Source organism: Microcaecilia unicolor, chromosome 4 (genome assembly GCF_901765095.1).
Source record: "Microcaecilia unicolor chromosome 4, aMicUni1.1, whole genome shotgun sequence".
Lineage (NCBI taxonomy): Eukaryota > Metazoa > Chordata > Amphibia > Gymnophiona > Siphonopidae > Microcaecilia > Microcaecilia unicolor.
Window position 1 is genome coordinate 238,966,698 of NC_044034.1, and position 16,734 is coordinate 238,983,431.

The window sequence follows — 16,734 nt, forward strand, 5'->3', positions numbered from 1 at the left end:
GCGCTTCCCGTCTGCCCTGTGAAGGAGAAAATCGCGTCGCTGGCATCGGCCCTTCCCTCGTTGTGTCCCGCCCTCGAGGAAATAGGAAGTTACCTCAGAAGAGGGCGGGACAAAACGAGAGAAGGCCCGACGCCAGCGACGCGATTTTCTCCTTCACAGGGCAGACGGGAAGCGCTGCCTGCGTCGCTGCAATGGATTAAAAAAAAAAGCAGGGTAGCGGCAGGAGACGAGAGCTGTCGGCTCTCGACGGAGCACCCCCCACCCGCCAACACCCGGGGCGGACCGCCCCCACCTTGCTACGCCACTGCCTCCCTCCCCTGCAAATTTAGCTGTATCCCCACCATCCTCCTTGATCCATCTTTAAACAACATTTTTGTGCTGCACATCAATGCTTTATGAATCAGGATGGCCACCCCCCCTTCTGGCCCATCACACAGGAATAGAACACCTCCCCTACCCAGCCACGCCTCAGCTTTTCGTGTTCTTCATTAGAGAGTCTGGTCTGGAGGCAGGCCACCCCCACCCCATGTCTTTTTAATGCTGCCAAAATTTTGGTTCTCTTTATGGGGGAGGTAATACCACCCACATTCCACGAGGCCAGACGCACCTTACCCGATGTAGCGCTGATCTCTAATTGTTAAGTGTCGCCAGATGTGCTGCTTATTCTTGTCTCCTGGGCACCCAGCCTTACCCCGGAGACTTAGCTCTCCCACTGCACACCTCCCTACTAAGTGTACCCCCCGTCTCCTTTGTGTACCGCTGTATGACCTAGCTCGTCCTCTAACATGCTTTCTTGCTCCTTTATGAATATCTTGTGCTCTCTCCCTCCCCTCTACTCCCCCCCCCAAAACCCACCCTATCTTCCTTCCCCCCCCCCCCCCCGTCTCCATGTTCTAAAGTCCCCTCCCTATCCATCTGCCCTTTTAAAGCTTTGCGAAAATGAGTGTAAGAATCCTCAAGCCGAAGTTCTTTAGGAAGACAATTCCAAAGGGACGGAGCTAGGAAGAAAAATGCCGATGCTCGTGTTGATTCCCATCTAGCTTTGGATGGAGAAGGAATTACAAGTCTATTATCTGTCAACGACCGAAGCGTCCGAGTTGGTGTATAAGGGATAATAAGGTTAGATAGATATGATGGACTGAGTGAATAAAAAGCTTTGTGTGTTAATGTCAAAACTTTAAATTTTAACGCACTCTACAATGATCTGACTACAAAGAGCCTGCACCAGCTTTAATTGATTCAGATTGCTGCAGCAAGACTAATAGAAGGTTGCAAGCAAAGTGACCACGTCACACCATTTTTGCAAAAACTTCACTGGCTACCAGTACAATACAGAGCTAAATTAAAAACCGTTATGTCTAAGGCCCCTAAAGGAAATGGCCCTGAGTACCTAAAGAATAGGATGATCCTCTACACATCTCCAAGGACATTAAGGTCCTTTCAAGGACTACCACTAACCACACCCTTTCCAAAAGACATTACACGATGTTATACCCGCAAGCTATACCCAAAGAAGTAATCTATATGATTACATGCCCCTGCGTGCTCAGATATATATAGGACAAACTAAACGAATGCTAAAAACTCGGCTCATTGAGCATAAATCATGTATCCATAAAGAGAAATTACATATGCCTTTGGTTAAACACTGAGTATATAAAAAACACATTTTTGACCAATTACGCTGTACCGTTATTGAGCAAATAAAAGACAATGGTAGACGAGGCGATATTTCCAGAGCTCTACACTAAAAGGAGCAGAGATGGATATACCATCTAGATACGATAACACCTCATGGCCTTAATGGCCCGATGGAATGGGAAGCTTTTTATTAACAATCATGATGTTAGCTTCCCATAGTTCTGGTTTGCTTTTCAACAATTAGTAATCAAATATGTTTTGACAATGACGTCTTCAGGAAATGACGTCATACTGCACGGGATTTACTTCCCTTTGACTCCCTTTAAAACTGTGGCCATTTTTGTTGTACAAATGTATGCATTACGGAAGATGTTCGCTATTCATGCATATCCTCTCCTGAAGAAGTAACAAAACAGTGAGAATTCTACAACTGTCGAGAGAAATTGAAAGAAAAATTCTCAGGGATCTGAAGAGATTTTACATACGTATCACCATTATGCCATCTCATAGATGAAGGTGCTTCTCGGATGTGGATTTTTTTCCTTCCCAGGTTTTAAGCTAAGTAATCTTTTTGCCATGTGGTATTTTACGTTTTTGTTTTTTTCCCTGTTGAATTATATATATTTTTTCATTCTTCCGATATAAGATACCATAATTATTAGGTATATTGGATATTACCTGTGTCTGTATTTCATTGAATTATTGATACTTAGCCCTACTCTGTTTTTTTACTACATAGTGGTTCAGTTATTCCACTCTGTAGGTTTTTCGGAGGTGGTGGCTGGCCCATGATTGTAGCCTCTATAGGTGTGTCCACTGAGTTGGTACCCTTGGCTAATGAGGCCCTTTGTCTAAATTAACTTATTTAGTTTCTTGAAATACAGCACGGATAATTTATAGCCTATTAGAGCAAGTTGCTTTATAGTTTCTTACCTCTATTGCTCTAAGCAGATTGATTAATTTTTCTATACCCACAAGCGAGCCATCTCCGGAGTAGCCCCCACAATCTGGAATGCTCCACTTAACACAAGACTACCTCTACTTCGGGAAGCAGATGAAAGCTTGGCTGTTCAGCCAGGCCTTTAATGGAAGAAGTAACTAACTTGTTAGTCTCATTCACAAACACAAGGAGGGACACGGGCTGCATGTACTGCAGCAGGACATGTTTATCCGCTCCTACCCTAGCTGAGATAATATTGAACCATCTCTCTGACCTCATGTGCACGTTTCTTTAAATTAGTCACCATACTTTCTAACTCCTCTTACTCTCTTACCTATCTGTTTGTTTCATCTTTGCTTATACTCTACACTGTCAGTTAAAATGTTTTATTATGTATTGTGTTGACATTGTAAGTAGTGCACTATGCCATACTTTGTATTGTTATTTGAATATTTTTACAGCTGTAATTATCTATTGCTCATGTTTGATTTATTCTTACTGTACACCACCTTCAGTGAATTTTTTCAAAAAGGCGGTAAATAAATCCTAATAAATAAATAAAATATGAGGCATAGGATTTTTTTTTAGATCATATTCAGAGAGGAATAAGCGTGAATCTGCAAAATTACATGAGAGCCACTTTAAACTTTTGGAAATGTGTATGTCACCAGCTTAGGTCTCTAAAGTGTGGCTGGGGTGATTATCAGCTTGTGTTCAATGTACCACTCAGGAGGTGACCTCTGTATATTGTTTATGGGCCTGTGATCAGATCAAAGATTTTTGGGAGGAAAGGGTACCCCGAACAATGGAGGTGTGATATTGAATTACAAATAGTGGAACATGAAATTTTTCTTTGCAAGGAGAAATCAAACACATGATTTACTGTGAATGTAGAAACTGTAGCTCATGCTGGGGAGAAGGCAATATATATTATTATTATTTGTTACATTTGTATCCCAAATTTTCCCACCTTTTGCAGGCTCAATGTGGCTTACATATAACTGTTAACGGTGTTAGCCAATTACAGTCTGAACAAATACATGGTATGAATGAATACAAAGTGATATTGTAGTAGAATGAGGTACGTGTAAGGTAGTTACATGTATGGTAAGTGCGGTTGGGGGGAAGTTCGAGAGGGAAAGGGGGAAGAAGAGTCAGATAATGTCTGTTACGGTCTTTGGTTACATTGTGTCGCAAGTGACCAGGTATTTTTATGTTGGGTCGGTGGGGTATGCTCTTCTGAACAGGACTGTCTTTAGTGCTTTCCAAAAGGTGGTCGAGCGTAGTTTTTACTGCTTTAGGTAATGCATTCCATAGTTGTGTGCTTAGGTAGGAAAAGCTGGTTGCATAGGTGGATTTGTATTTGAGTCTTTTGCTGCTTGGGTAGTGGAGGTTTAGGTATGATCATGCAGATTTTGTGGTGTTTCTGGTTGGCAGGTTGATGAGGTCTGTCATGTAACTCGGTGCCTCGCCGTAAATAATTTTATGAACAGTCGTGCAGATTTTGAAAGTGATACGTTCTTTGATTGGTAGCCAGTGCAATTTTTCTCTGAGTGGTCTAGCGCTGTCAAAACGTGTTTTTCCAAATATAAGCCTGGCTGCTGTGTTTTTGGCGGTCTGAAGTTTCTTTATGATTTGATCCTTGCATCCCGCATAGATTCTATTACAGTAATCTGTGTGGCTTAGTACCATGGACTGTACCAGGTTACGAAATATTTCCCTCGGGAAGAATGGTTTTATGTGTTTGAGTTTCCACATTGAGAAAAACATTTTCTTTATGGTGGATTTCGCTTGGGTCTCTAGTGATAGATTATGGTCGATTGTTACTCCGAGAATTTTCAGGCTGTCTGAGACAGGGAGGGTGTATCCTGGGGTGATTATGTTTGTGGGTTTGTTTGTTTGTATGTATTGTATTGGGATGAGATGATGAGACAGTGTGTTTTTTCTGTATTGAGTTTTAGTTGGAATACGTTTGCCCATGAGTTCATGATGTTTAAGCTTAGCTTGATTTCGTTGGTGATTTCTGCCAAATCATGTTTGCGCCCGATGCAAAGAGCTCCTAGCTCTTAGAGAACATGTCCGTTCTCTTGAGGCTAGAGTAGCAGACTTGGTGGAGCTGAGGGAGACAGAGAGGTACATAGAAGAGACCTACAGGGATGTTGTAGAGAGGTCCCACCTCCAGTCTAGTAGCCCTTGTGCTACCTTGGAGGAGGGAGGTCTCCTAGAAGGAGAGCATCACCCTGGTGAAGTAGGAAGTACTCCTTTAGCCAGGACCTGCCCACCAGGGGATGTACTATCCTCTCGCACTGAGGATATGTCTCCAAGTGCTGCCCGGGAGGGAAAGGTTAGGACAGCTGTTGTAGTTGGTGATTCGATCATTAGGCATATAGATAGCTGGGTGGCTGGTGGACGTGAGGATCGCCTGGTGACTTGCCTGCCTGGTGCGAAGGTGGTGGACCTCACGCGTCACCTAGATAGGATTTTAGATAGTGCTGGGGAGGAGTCCGCTGTCTTGGTACATGTGGGTACCAATGACATAGGAAAATGTGGGAGAGAGGTTCTGGAAGCCAAATTTAGGCTCTTAGGTAGAAAGCTCAAATCCAGATCCTCTAGGGTAGCATTTTCTGAAATGCTACCTGTTCCACGTGCAGGGCCCAAGAGACAGGCAGAGCTCCAGAGTCTCATTGCGTGGATGAGACGATGGTGCAGGGAGGAGGGTTTTAGATTTGTTAGGAACTGGGCAACATTCTGGGGAAGGGGGAGCCTATTCCGAAAGGATGGGCTCCACCTTAACCAGGGTGGGACCAGGCTGCTGGCGTCGGCATTTAAAAAGGAGATAGAGCAGCTTTTAAACTAGAAATGGGGGGAAGGCCGACAGTCGCTCAAAAGCGCATGGTTCGGGAAAAGGTATCTTGCAAAGATACCTCACAAACAGGGAAGATAGGGTTTCTGGATAGTGAGGTTGCACAACAGACCGTGGTAGGCCAGGTGCCCTTAAATACAACTAAAGATCAGACAAAAGATGTCAAATCAATAGTGTCAGGTACTAAGCATCATGCAAATAAGAACAACAAACATACTCTGAAATGTCTATATGCAAATGCTAGGAGTCTAAGAAATAAGATGGGAGAGTTGGAATATATTGCACTAAATGAAAAATTGGATATAATAGGCATTACTGAGACTTGGTGGAAGGAGGATAACCAGTGGGACACTGTCATACCGGGGTACAAAGTATATCGTAATGATAGGGTAGTCCGGACTGGTGGAGGGGTAGCATTGTATATTAAAGAGAGCCTTGACTCAGATAGATTACAAATTCAGCAGGACACAAATCACACCTTTGAATCACTGTGGGTTGAAATTCCATGTATAAAAGGGAAAAAAATGGTGATAGGAGTGTACTACCGTCCACCTCGCCAGGATGAGCAGGTAGACACAGAAATGATAAAAGAAATCAGAGACGCGAACAAAATGGGCAATGTGATAATAATGGGTGACTTCAATTATCCAAATATAGACTGGGTAAATGTAACATTGGGACACGCTACAGAGATACAATTCCTTGATGAAATAAATGACAGCTTTATGGAGCAACTGGTGCAGGAGCCGACGAGAGAAGGAAAAATTCTAGACTTGGTCCTTAGTGGAGCGCATGATCTGGTGAGGGACGTTATGGTACTGGGGCCACTTGATAACAGTGACCATAATATGATCAGTTTTGACATCAACCTTGAAGTAATTGTACACAGAAAGTCAAATACGTTAGCGTTTAACTTTAAAAAAGGAGACTATGATAAAATGAGAAGAACGGTAAAAAAAAAACTTAGGGGGGCAACTGAGAGAGTAAAAACTGTACAACAGGCGTGGACGCTGTTCAAAAATACCATCCTGGAGGCCCAGGCCATACATATTCCGCGAATTAGAAAAGAAAGACGGAACTCCAAAAGACACCCGGCCTGGTTGAAAAGTGAGGTGAAGGAAGCTATTAGGGCTAAAAGAAACGCCTTCAGAAAATGGAAGAAGGAACCGTCTGAAAATAACAAGAAACAGCATAAGGAGTGTCAAAGCAAATGCAAGGCGCAGATTAAGAAGGCCAAGAGGGAGTATGAAAAAAAGATAGCATTAGAGGCAAAAAAAACATAGTAAAAATTTTTTTCGGTATATTAAAAGCAGGAAGCCGGCAAAAGAATCGGTTGGGCCGCTGGATGACCGAGGGGTAAAAGGGGCAATCAAGGAAGACAAAGACGTAGCGGAGAGACTGAATGAATTCTTTGCTTCGGTCTTCACCGAGGAAGATTTGGGTGGGATACCGGTGTCGGAAATGGTATTTCAAGCGGACGAGTCGGAGAAACTTACTGACTTCACGGTAAACCTGGAGGACGTAATGGGGCAGTTCGGCAAACTGAAGAGTAGCAAATCTCCTGGACCGGATGGTATTCATCCTAGAGTACTGACAGAACTGAAAAACGAGCTTGCAGAGCTACTGCTAGTGATATGCAACTTATCCTTAAAATCGAGCGTGGTACCGGAAGATTGGAGGGTGGCCAATGTAACGCCCATTTTTAAAAAAGGCTCCAGGGGAGATCCGGGAAATTATAGACCGGTGAGTCTGACGTCAGTGCCGGGGAAAATGGTAGAGGCTATTATCAAAAACAAAATTACAGAACACATCCGAGGACATGGATTACTGAGACCAAGTCAGCATGGCTTTTGTGTGGGGAAATCTTGCCTGACCAATTTACTTCAATTCTTTGAAGGAGTGAACAAACATGTGGACAAAGGGGAGTCGGTTGATATTGTGTATCTGGATTTTCAAAAGGCGTTTGACAAGGTACCTCATGAAAGGCTACAGAGGAAATTGGAGGGTCATGGGATAGGAGGAAATGTCCTATTGTGGATTAAAAACTGGTTGAAGGATAGGAAACAGAGAGTGGGGTTAAATGGGCAGTATTCACAATGGAGAAGGGTAGTTAGTGGGGTTCCTCAGGGGTCCGTGCTAGGACCGCTGCTTTTTAATATATTTATAAATGATTTAGAGATGGGAGTAACTAGCGAGGTAATTAAATTTGCTGATGACACAAAGTTATTCAAAGTCGTTAAATCGCGACAGGATTGTGAAAAATTACAAGAGGACCTTACGAGACTGGGAGACTGGGCGGCTAAATGGCAGATGATGTTTAATGTGAGCAAGTGCAAGGTGATGCATGTGGGAAAAAAGAACCCGAATTATAGCTACGTCATGCAAGGTTCCACGTTAGGAGTTACGGACCAAGAAAGGGATCTGGGTGTCGTCGTCGATAACACACTGAAACCTTCTGCTCAGTGTGCTGCTGCGGCTAAGAAAGCGAATAGAATGTTGGGTATTATCAGGAAAGGTATGGAAAACAGGTGTGAGGATGTTATAATGCCGTTGTATCGCTCCATGGTGCGACCGCACCTTGAGTATTGTGTTCAATTCTGGTCGCCGCATCTCAAGAAAGATATAGTAGAATTGGAAAAGGTGCAGCGAAGGGCGACTAAAATGATAGCGGGGATGGGACGACTTCCCTATGAAGAAAGACTAAGGAGGCTAGGGCTATACAGCTTGGAGAAGAGACGGCTGAGGGGAGACATGATAGAGGTATATAAAATAATGAGTGGAGTGGAACAGGTGGATGTGAAGCGTCTGTTCACGCTTTCCAAAAATACTAGGACTAGGGGGCATGCGATGAAACTACAGTGTAGTAAATTTAAAACAAATCGGAGAAACTTTTTCTTCACCCAACGTGTAATTAAACTCTGGAATTCGTTGCCGGAGAAAGTGGTGAAGGCGGTTAGCTTAGCAGAGTTTAAAAAGGGGTTGGACGGTTTCCTAAAGCACAAGTCCATAAACCACTACTAAACGGACTTGGAAAACTCCAAAATTCCAGGAATAACATGTATAGAATGTTTGTACGTTTGGGAAGCTTACCAGGTGCCCTTGGCCTGGATTGGCCGCTGTCGTGGACAGGATGCTGGGCTCGATGGACCCTTGGTCTTTTCCCAGTATGGCATTACTTATGTACTTATGTATGGGATGTATAATGTAACGTCATCAGTGTAGATAAATGGGTTAAGGCCTTGGGTGGATAGGGTCTTGGCTAGTGGAGTCATCATGAACCTTCAGAATCCATTTTTAAATTCTTTGCAATGTTTGCGTAGTTCGCTTGTTATGTCACTTTCAATATGCTAATGTTGTGGTGGGGATTCAGTAAGTTTTGGGTGAGAAGGGAGGATAGGAGTAGGGGGGTGGGTTACCATTTGGCTAGTTTGATGACAATTTTATATTGGGGGGGAGGGAGAGGAACTAAAATGATTGTTTCTTTGGTGTGTTTACTATGTCCATCACATTGCTTCTAGTGGTTTACTGTGAACTGTTTTTGGCTGTATGTTATATCATTCAATAAAGATGATTTTCTCATGAAAAACAAGCTTCCCATGCTGTCACTGGTGCAGACCAGCTGATTAGAATCTCAAAAATATATAAAAAGGGGGGCTGCTATCTTGAACATCACTAACGTATAATACAGTATACCATGTATGCACTATGCAATCTTCCTGCACCATTATACAATAAAGCACAAAAACACTCAAAACGATATCAGACAAACAAACCAATAATTAAAGCAAAATGTCATGAAAACAGTCTAAGATCTAAAAGAATATCATGCCACTCTATAAGAAGAATTTTTTTTTTACTGTGTCTCATAATAATCTTAAAAAACAATGCTTCTTCAGACTCCTGTACAGAGGGCATCTTTCTTGGATCCTACTGTCTCCTTATTGTCCTCTTCAGACTTAGAGGGGAATAATCGAACGGCACCGGCGAAATAGATTGCCGGCGATCTATTCTGGCGGCGCCACAAACAGCTGGCTGAACCGTATTATCGAAAAAGATGGCCGGCCATCTTTTCTTTCAAGGTATCTCCTACTTGTGCACCTTATCAATCCAGTTACCTATGGAAAACATCTGTTACATGTCAGCAACATTGCTTTCTCTCCATATCATTCTTTAAAGGGACAGGCATATATGAAACTTCCTATTTTAGCAACTTTCTCTCATGAATATTCATTGTGGTATCCCGAAAACTTGACTGGTTGGGGTGCCTCCAGGACCAGGTTTGGAAACCACTGGCCTAAGGGAAAGACAGAAAAGATATGTGATTTTAGTGCTTGTTTGATATTCGAGATTGTCAGTTGATTCCTGATGTGAAAGGGTAGGTCGTTCCACAGTTTGGGGCCAAGATACCGGAATGAAGAATCACAGGAAATATTGAGATGGAGTAGAGGGTGAAGGGCAAGCCAGAAGATAAAAAAACAATAATGTTATTTTTTATTTAGTTATTGGAATATGTCAGTTTTTGGAATATCCATCTTCTAGGACTGGTGTTCGACAAATCTGGGGCCCAGGCTAAAAATTTGAGAAGGGACCCTAAAGCACAGAGGCTGTGCCTTTTTCAGCTTCAGGCAGGTTTGGGGCCTTCTCTAGCTAGGAAAGTCCTCCTTCCCCAAGCCAGCCTTGCTATCTTTATATTTTGCATAGTACAGGAGCAAATGCCTCTCTTTCTATTTCTCTGGTGTTGTACTACACGTATCTTGATTCTTGGGGTTTCAGTTTAATTTTTGTCTTTTATTCTGCATTCTATGTTTTATACAAGTGACCAAGGCCAGTCCTATTCTGTTAGCATGAATTTTCTACATTGTTAGGATTACCATATTTCTGATTTTACCTGGAGATGTCCTCTTTTTGAGGACATGGTTAGGCATCTGGGTGGGTTTTGCCAGCCTGCCTGTTTGTCCGGATTTGTGTATGAATGGGCAGGCTGGTGAGCAGATGAACAGGCGGGTCTCAGGGTGCCCTCCCCTCCTTTACCTTAGTGTGCTGCCCTGGTGGTCTAGTAACCTCTTTGGGGCAGGAAAGAGCTCCTCTTTCCTGTCCGGAGCTGCTGTAGACCTCTCTTTCTCCCGGCACCGATTCAAAATGGCTGCTGAGAGTTCAAGTGGTGGGCTCGCAAGACTTCCGCAGAAGTCTTGCAAGGTCACTGCTTGAACTCTCAGCAGCCATTTTGAATCAGCGTCAGGAGCAAGAGAGGTCTAGAGCCACATCAGGCAGGAAAGAGGGGGCTCTTTCCTGCCCCAAAGAGGTCACTAGACCACCAGGGCACCATACTAAAGTAAAGGAGGGGAAGGGTAGTGAATGGAGTCATGTGGGTAGAGGGAGGCTGGAAAATTGGGGAGGGGATATACATTGGAGGAGAGGGAATCTGGCTTTGTTTGGCAGGGGGGTGGGGGACGGGGTGTGACGGGGCAGGGCGGGGCATGTGTCTTCTTTTTTCTTACGGCAAATATGGTAACCCTATATATAGTGATCTGTTGGCTTCTGCAGTTTTCTCAATAATTGTATTGATGTTTTGTTTTTCTTCATAGGGCATTACCCTTTTTTTCTGCCAGGGATGGCTTGGCTTGGCTTGGCAACCTCATCTCCCACATTTGGTGGTAGTTTCCTGTGCTCATGTGGCAAAAATCAAGCCAAATGTGGGTGACTAGGCAGGTGTGCATTTTCTGTAACTTTTCTAACTTGCCAAATTAAACAGTCTTTAGAGAGAGTTTACCTGAGATTAAGGTCACTAGAAAGAAGTTAAAGAGTGTTTACCTGTATTTTACTATGTCTTAGATTTCTTTGACCACCTCTATCACTTGGCTGTTTCTCCTCCAGTTTTTAAAACTATAAGTGTCATTTTAGTCTTTAAAAAACTGTGCTTCATAATGCAAATGTTTAAAGCTGAACAGAAACACCCTGTGGTTTCACAGTTAACAAGGAAACCAGATGTAGACAATTTCCTGCTAGTCCTATTTTCTTTCACTAAATGAGGATTGCAGAAAGAGTATGCCATCTGGTTAGCCATACAAGCAGTAAGTATGCTGACAATGAACACTGGAAAGAAGATGGCAACTAATCCATAACATTTATCCATAACATTTAATAATTTATTCTAGTGTGGAACACAGCATAGGTCTCAGAGGGTCACTACAAGCAAGAAGGACCAGACTCACCACAATGTGAACTGTAAAGAAAACTTAACCACAAGCTGCACAACAAATCATGGCTTGTTGCAACAAGGCAACCAAAAAATGGTAAATCATTACCTGTTGCTGTCTCTGCCGTCTCATCTGAGACAATTGAGACAGCATAATTTGCTGATCAATTAACTCCATCCTTTGCTGTCTCTGGATGTCTATAGTTGCTCCCATTCCTTCTCGAGCCTCACTGGTTGGCTCTGCAGATGAGAAAATTGGTTCAACAGTCCGAGAAAATATCTTTGCCACCCAACTGGGGATACAAAGCATTTGATGAATATTCAACATATTGCTGTGGTAGAATAGTCCAGATACCTACAAGGAAAGAGGACATTTTTAAAAATGTTTAAAATAGAAATAAATTACTTTTAAAAAGTTATCAGTTCTTTAATAGTACCTAACTCCTGTGGATTTTGCTTTATATGAAAAAGTAATCACAACATAACAGTGGTGAAGGATATTTTGAGGGGCATAATGGAAAGAAGGTCCAAGTACGAATTAGGACGTTCGTAAGAAACCGTCCAAAATTAGACATGTAAAATCGAAAAATAGTATGGGCGTTTTTCGATAATCGATTATCCCTGTAGGAAAACAATCAAATGAGGAGCGCATAAGCGTGACTAAATTGGGCGCTCTAACACGGTCGATTATTGCAGGTACAAACGACCAAATCACAAAGTGTGTAAAATAATGTACATAGGTGTACCGCAAGTACAGTACATGTTGTTCTGGCCATCCAGGTACGGGAAAATATGAGGAACACGTATATGCGTCAACAACAGAAAAATCATGCTGCTGCTGCTGCACCCATATTTTCCTCATATGTGCCCATCTGCATGTCTGGACCTGCATGCACTGTACACCTACTGAACATGCAGCTATATGCATATTGTGTATACAGTGGGGGAAATAAGTATTTGATCCCTTGCTGATTTTGTAAGTGTGCCCACTGACAAAGACATGAGCAGCCCATAATTGAAGGGTAGGTTATTGGTAACAGTGAGAGATAGCACATCACAAATTAAATCCGGAAAATCACATTGTGGAAAGTATATGAATTTATTTGCATTCTGCAGAGGGAAATAAGTATTTGATCCCCCACCAACCAGTAAGAGATCTGGCCCCTACAGACCAGGTAGATGCTCCAAATCAACTCGTTACCTGCATGACAGACAGCTGTCGGCAATGGTCACCTGTATGAAAGACACCTGTCCACAGACTCAGTGAATCAGTCAGACTCTAACCTCTACAAAATGGCCAAGAGCAAGGAGCTGTCTAAGGATGTCAGGGACAAGATCATACACCTGCACAAGGCTGGAATGGGCTACAAAACCATCAGTAAGACGCTGGGCGAGAAGGAGACAACTGTTGGTGCCATAGTAAGAAAATGGAAGAAGTACAAAATGACTGTCAATCGACAAAGATCTGGGGCTCCACGCAAAATCTCACCTCGTGGGGTATCCTTGATCATGAGGAAGGTTAGAAATCAGCCTACAACTACAAGGGTGGAACTTGTCAATGATCTCAAGGCAGCTGGGACCACTGTCACCACGAAAACCATTGGTAACACATTACGACATAACGGATTGCAATCCTGCAGTGCCCGCAAGGTCCCCCTGCTCCGGAAGGCACATGTGACGGCCCGTCTGAAGTTTGCCAGTGAACACTTGGATGATGCCGAGAGTGATTGGGAGAAGGTGCTGTGGTCAGATGAGACAAAAATTGAGCTCTTTGGCATGAACTCAACTCGCCGTGTTTGGAGGAAGAGAAATGCTGCCTATGACCCAAAGAACACCGTCCCCACTGTCAAGCATGGAGGTGGAAATGTTATGTTTTGGGGGTGTTTCTCTGCTAAGGGCACAGGACTACTTCACCGCATCAATGGGAGAATGGATGGGGCCATGTACCGTACAATTCTGAGTGACAACCTCCTTCCCTCCGCCAGGGCCTTAAAAATGGGTCGTGGCTGGGTCTTCCAGCACGACAATGACCCAAAACATACAGCCAAGGCAACAAAGGAGTGGCTCAGGAAGAAGCACATTAGGGTCATGGAGTGGCCTAGCCAGTCACCAGACCTTAATCCCATTGAAAACTTATGGAGGGAGCTGAAGCTGCGAGTTGCCAAGCGACAGCCCAGAACTCTTAATGATTTAGAGATGATCTGCAAAGAGGAGTGGACCAAAATTCCTCCTGACATGTGTGCAAACCTCATCATCAACTACAGAAGACGTCTGACCGCTGTGCTTGCCAACAAGGGTTTTGCCACCAAGTATTAGGTCTTGTTTGCCAGAGGGATCAAATACTTATTTCCCTCTGCAGAATGCAAATAAATTCATATACTTTCCACAATGTGATTTTCCGGATTTAATTTGTGATGTGCTATCTCTCACTGTTACCAATAACCTACCCTTCAATTATGGGCTGCTCATGTCTTTGTCAGTGGGCACACTTACAAAATCAGCAAGGGATCAAATACTTATTTCCCCCACTGTATGTGAAAAGGGTCGGGTGGGGTGCGTCATACTCATCTATATAAGGCACGTTCCGCACACATAACCAGGCATGTGCACGTCAAAGACGTCTATGCTTACGACGGCGTCCATGTGCTGATAGGGCCATATATGGGATGGTCATCCATATATGGAGCTGTGCATGAAACGACGTCCCTCACGCAAGGTCGTCTATATAAGGCAATTGTTTTCCAACACGTGGAAAAATGGCGCAACGACGAGAGCCCAACTTCGGACAGGAGGAGAGCCTGCTGCTGGTGCGCCTGTGCCTAAGGCACCGGCACAGGCTCTTTGTCCAGCACCACCACCTGCCCCCCAGGCTCCAGGCCATGCGAGCCTGGTCCAGTATTAGGGACAGGCTTGAAAGGTAAGGTTATGGCCCACCCCCCCTCCTGTACCTACACATATAACAGCTCCATCATCAATGTTACCACCAGTAACTGGAGTGTGCATGCAAGGATAATGAGTAATATAGGAATATGCACAATATCACTAATAAAATGTATGTTATTGAAAGGACGACCATTCCCACATCCCTACAAGAATGTATTTCGTTATTTATGTCTATCTTGCCTGTGAACGCCACATTTCCAATCCCTCTTTGCAGCCTCTATGTGGCTTACAACACATCCGAATAGTATACCATACTTTATAACATGGTAATGATAACACATATAAAGTAGTTTTACAAGCATACATTATAATGAATACAAACGGTACTTTCTGGCCTCATGGCCACCTCTATGGCATCATCTGCATAGGAACCAACTCGGTGGCTGCTGTGGGTGCTTGAGCACCCCCAATATAAAATAAATGCCATGTATGTATGGAGGGAGGGAGGGAGGGGTAATCTCCACTGGGGGTTGCACCCCCCCAAAATGGTAAAAATGTGGCTCCTATGTATGATTCAATACCAATGGAGGTGGTCCCCCCCCCCCCAAACACTGTTGACCCTCTCTCTCTGCTATTTGAATAACAAATCAATGTGTGCAGAGGACAAAAAGAACCATCCCCTCCTGACCCCTGCTCTACAAACATATCTTACAGACACTTCGGAGTGCACCGGGACCTGGAGTCCCTGAGGAGGCGGTTCCGCCGTGTGCGGCGTGAGAGGCCCGAGCTCATCCGGGCGGTGCGACGGCACCTCAGGGCTCGGCGTAAGTATTCAAAACCAGGACACCTGTAAAGATTGCTAAATAAACGTCTTGAATAATGCCAATGTGCTGTACAATATCAATTCCCATCCATGTGGCTAATAGCCAACTAGTAAGTAATAACATATCTGTCCCAGATCAAGGATGCAGGTTGCAGGGGTCCTCCCATGAGTGTGGCTGCAACTTCCGACCATCCCCCTGAGATGAATGAGATGATATGCCTCACTTTACTATTCCCCTTTCTGGGGTGGCTGATTAGTGTGTCCTGGTAGACCTGCCTGAGGCCCTACTTTTAGTGGATGTCATGGCCTAACTCTCATAAAAGTTTTGTGCTCAACACCCTTCCCACTGCCCCCTCCCCCCACCAATAAAACCAACAACAACTGCCCATCAACCCCTTGTCGCATCTCACAATGCAAACATGCTGGTCAGCAACGAATGTGGTATGGCAACATGTCCTATGTGGTGTGTGTCAGAGGAGGTTCCAGGGTTCTTTGTCATGTCATCTGATGCAGCTCAGTCCCCATGGGCATAGGCCACGCCTTACCACACCGTGACCCATCCCCCGTCTCAGGCCACCCAGCTACTGCACTTTGCAAGCCATGTTGTATGTGCTGATCTCAATCACACTCCGTTTACATACACAGGGCTCCACCAGCAGCAAGCCGAGCGTGCAGATGAAGAGGGCCACCACCTGCAGGAGGAGGAGGAGGACGAGGAGCAGGAGCAGGATCCAGGGCAGGGAAGCCACGTGGAGGAGGAGGAGGAGGAGGCAGCGGCCCCAGCACAGGAGGCGGAGGAGGAGGAGTCGGCGGGCTCGGAGGACGGGGTCCTCGTCATAGATGAGGACTATATGGAGGCACCCTCCCCACCTGTAACACCACAAGAGCCCTCTCCCTCCCCTTGGCCATCCTCATCCCCTGCGGGACCTCAATCACCTGCCCCACCGCCTTCCCCTGGGTCTGCTCTGTCCCCTGGGCCAGCTCCAGCCCCTGGGCCACCTCCACCAGCCCTAGGTGCAGGTGCGATGATGCGCCTCCTGCAGCAGCTGGTAGATGGCCAGCAGCAGCTGGTAGATGGCCAGCACCAGCTGCTGCAGGAGGTCCGAGCCCTACGGCAGGGCAATGAGCAGCTCCAGGGCCCACTAAGGGTACTGCTGGGGCTGCTCATTGCCCTGCTACAGAGGGCCTTACTCAGAGGGCGTGCCCGCCCTTGACTTAAATGGGGGGGGGGATTGTTGGGGTTCTGTGTGGGGGGAGGGAATTGTTGGGGTTCTGTGTGTGGGGGGAGGGAATTGGGGGTGTGTGGAGGGGGGAGGGAATTGTTGGGGTTGTGGGGAGTTGTGGGGGGAGGAGGGCATTGTTCGGGGTTGGTTTGTAGGGGTGGGGGT

At 44.9% G+C, this 16,734-nt stretch overlaps 1 protein-coding gene across 1 annotated transcript in view; it reads right to left on the reverse strand.

The window, feature by feature from the left end:
- The window catches only part of UBAC2 (UBA domain containing 2), a 482,592-nt gene that overhangs the window by 104,768 nt on the left and 361,090 nt on the right, over positions 1-16,734 (reverse strand). The window contains exon 7 of the mRNA XM_030201351.1: positions 11,750-11,995. Within this exon, the coding sequence (XP_030057211.1) occupies positions 11,750-11,995 (246 nt within the window). The remainder of the gene's footprint in view (positions 1-11,749; positions 11,996-16,734) is intronic.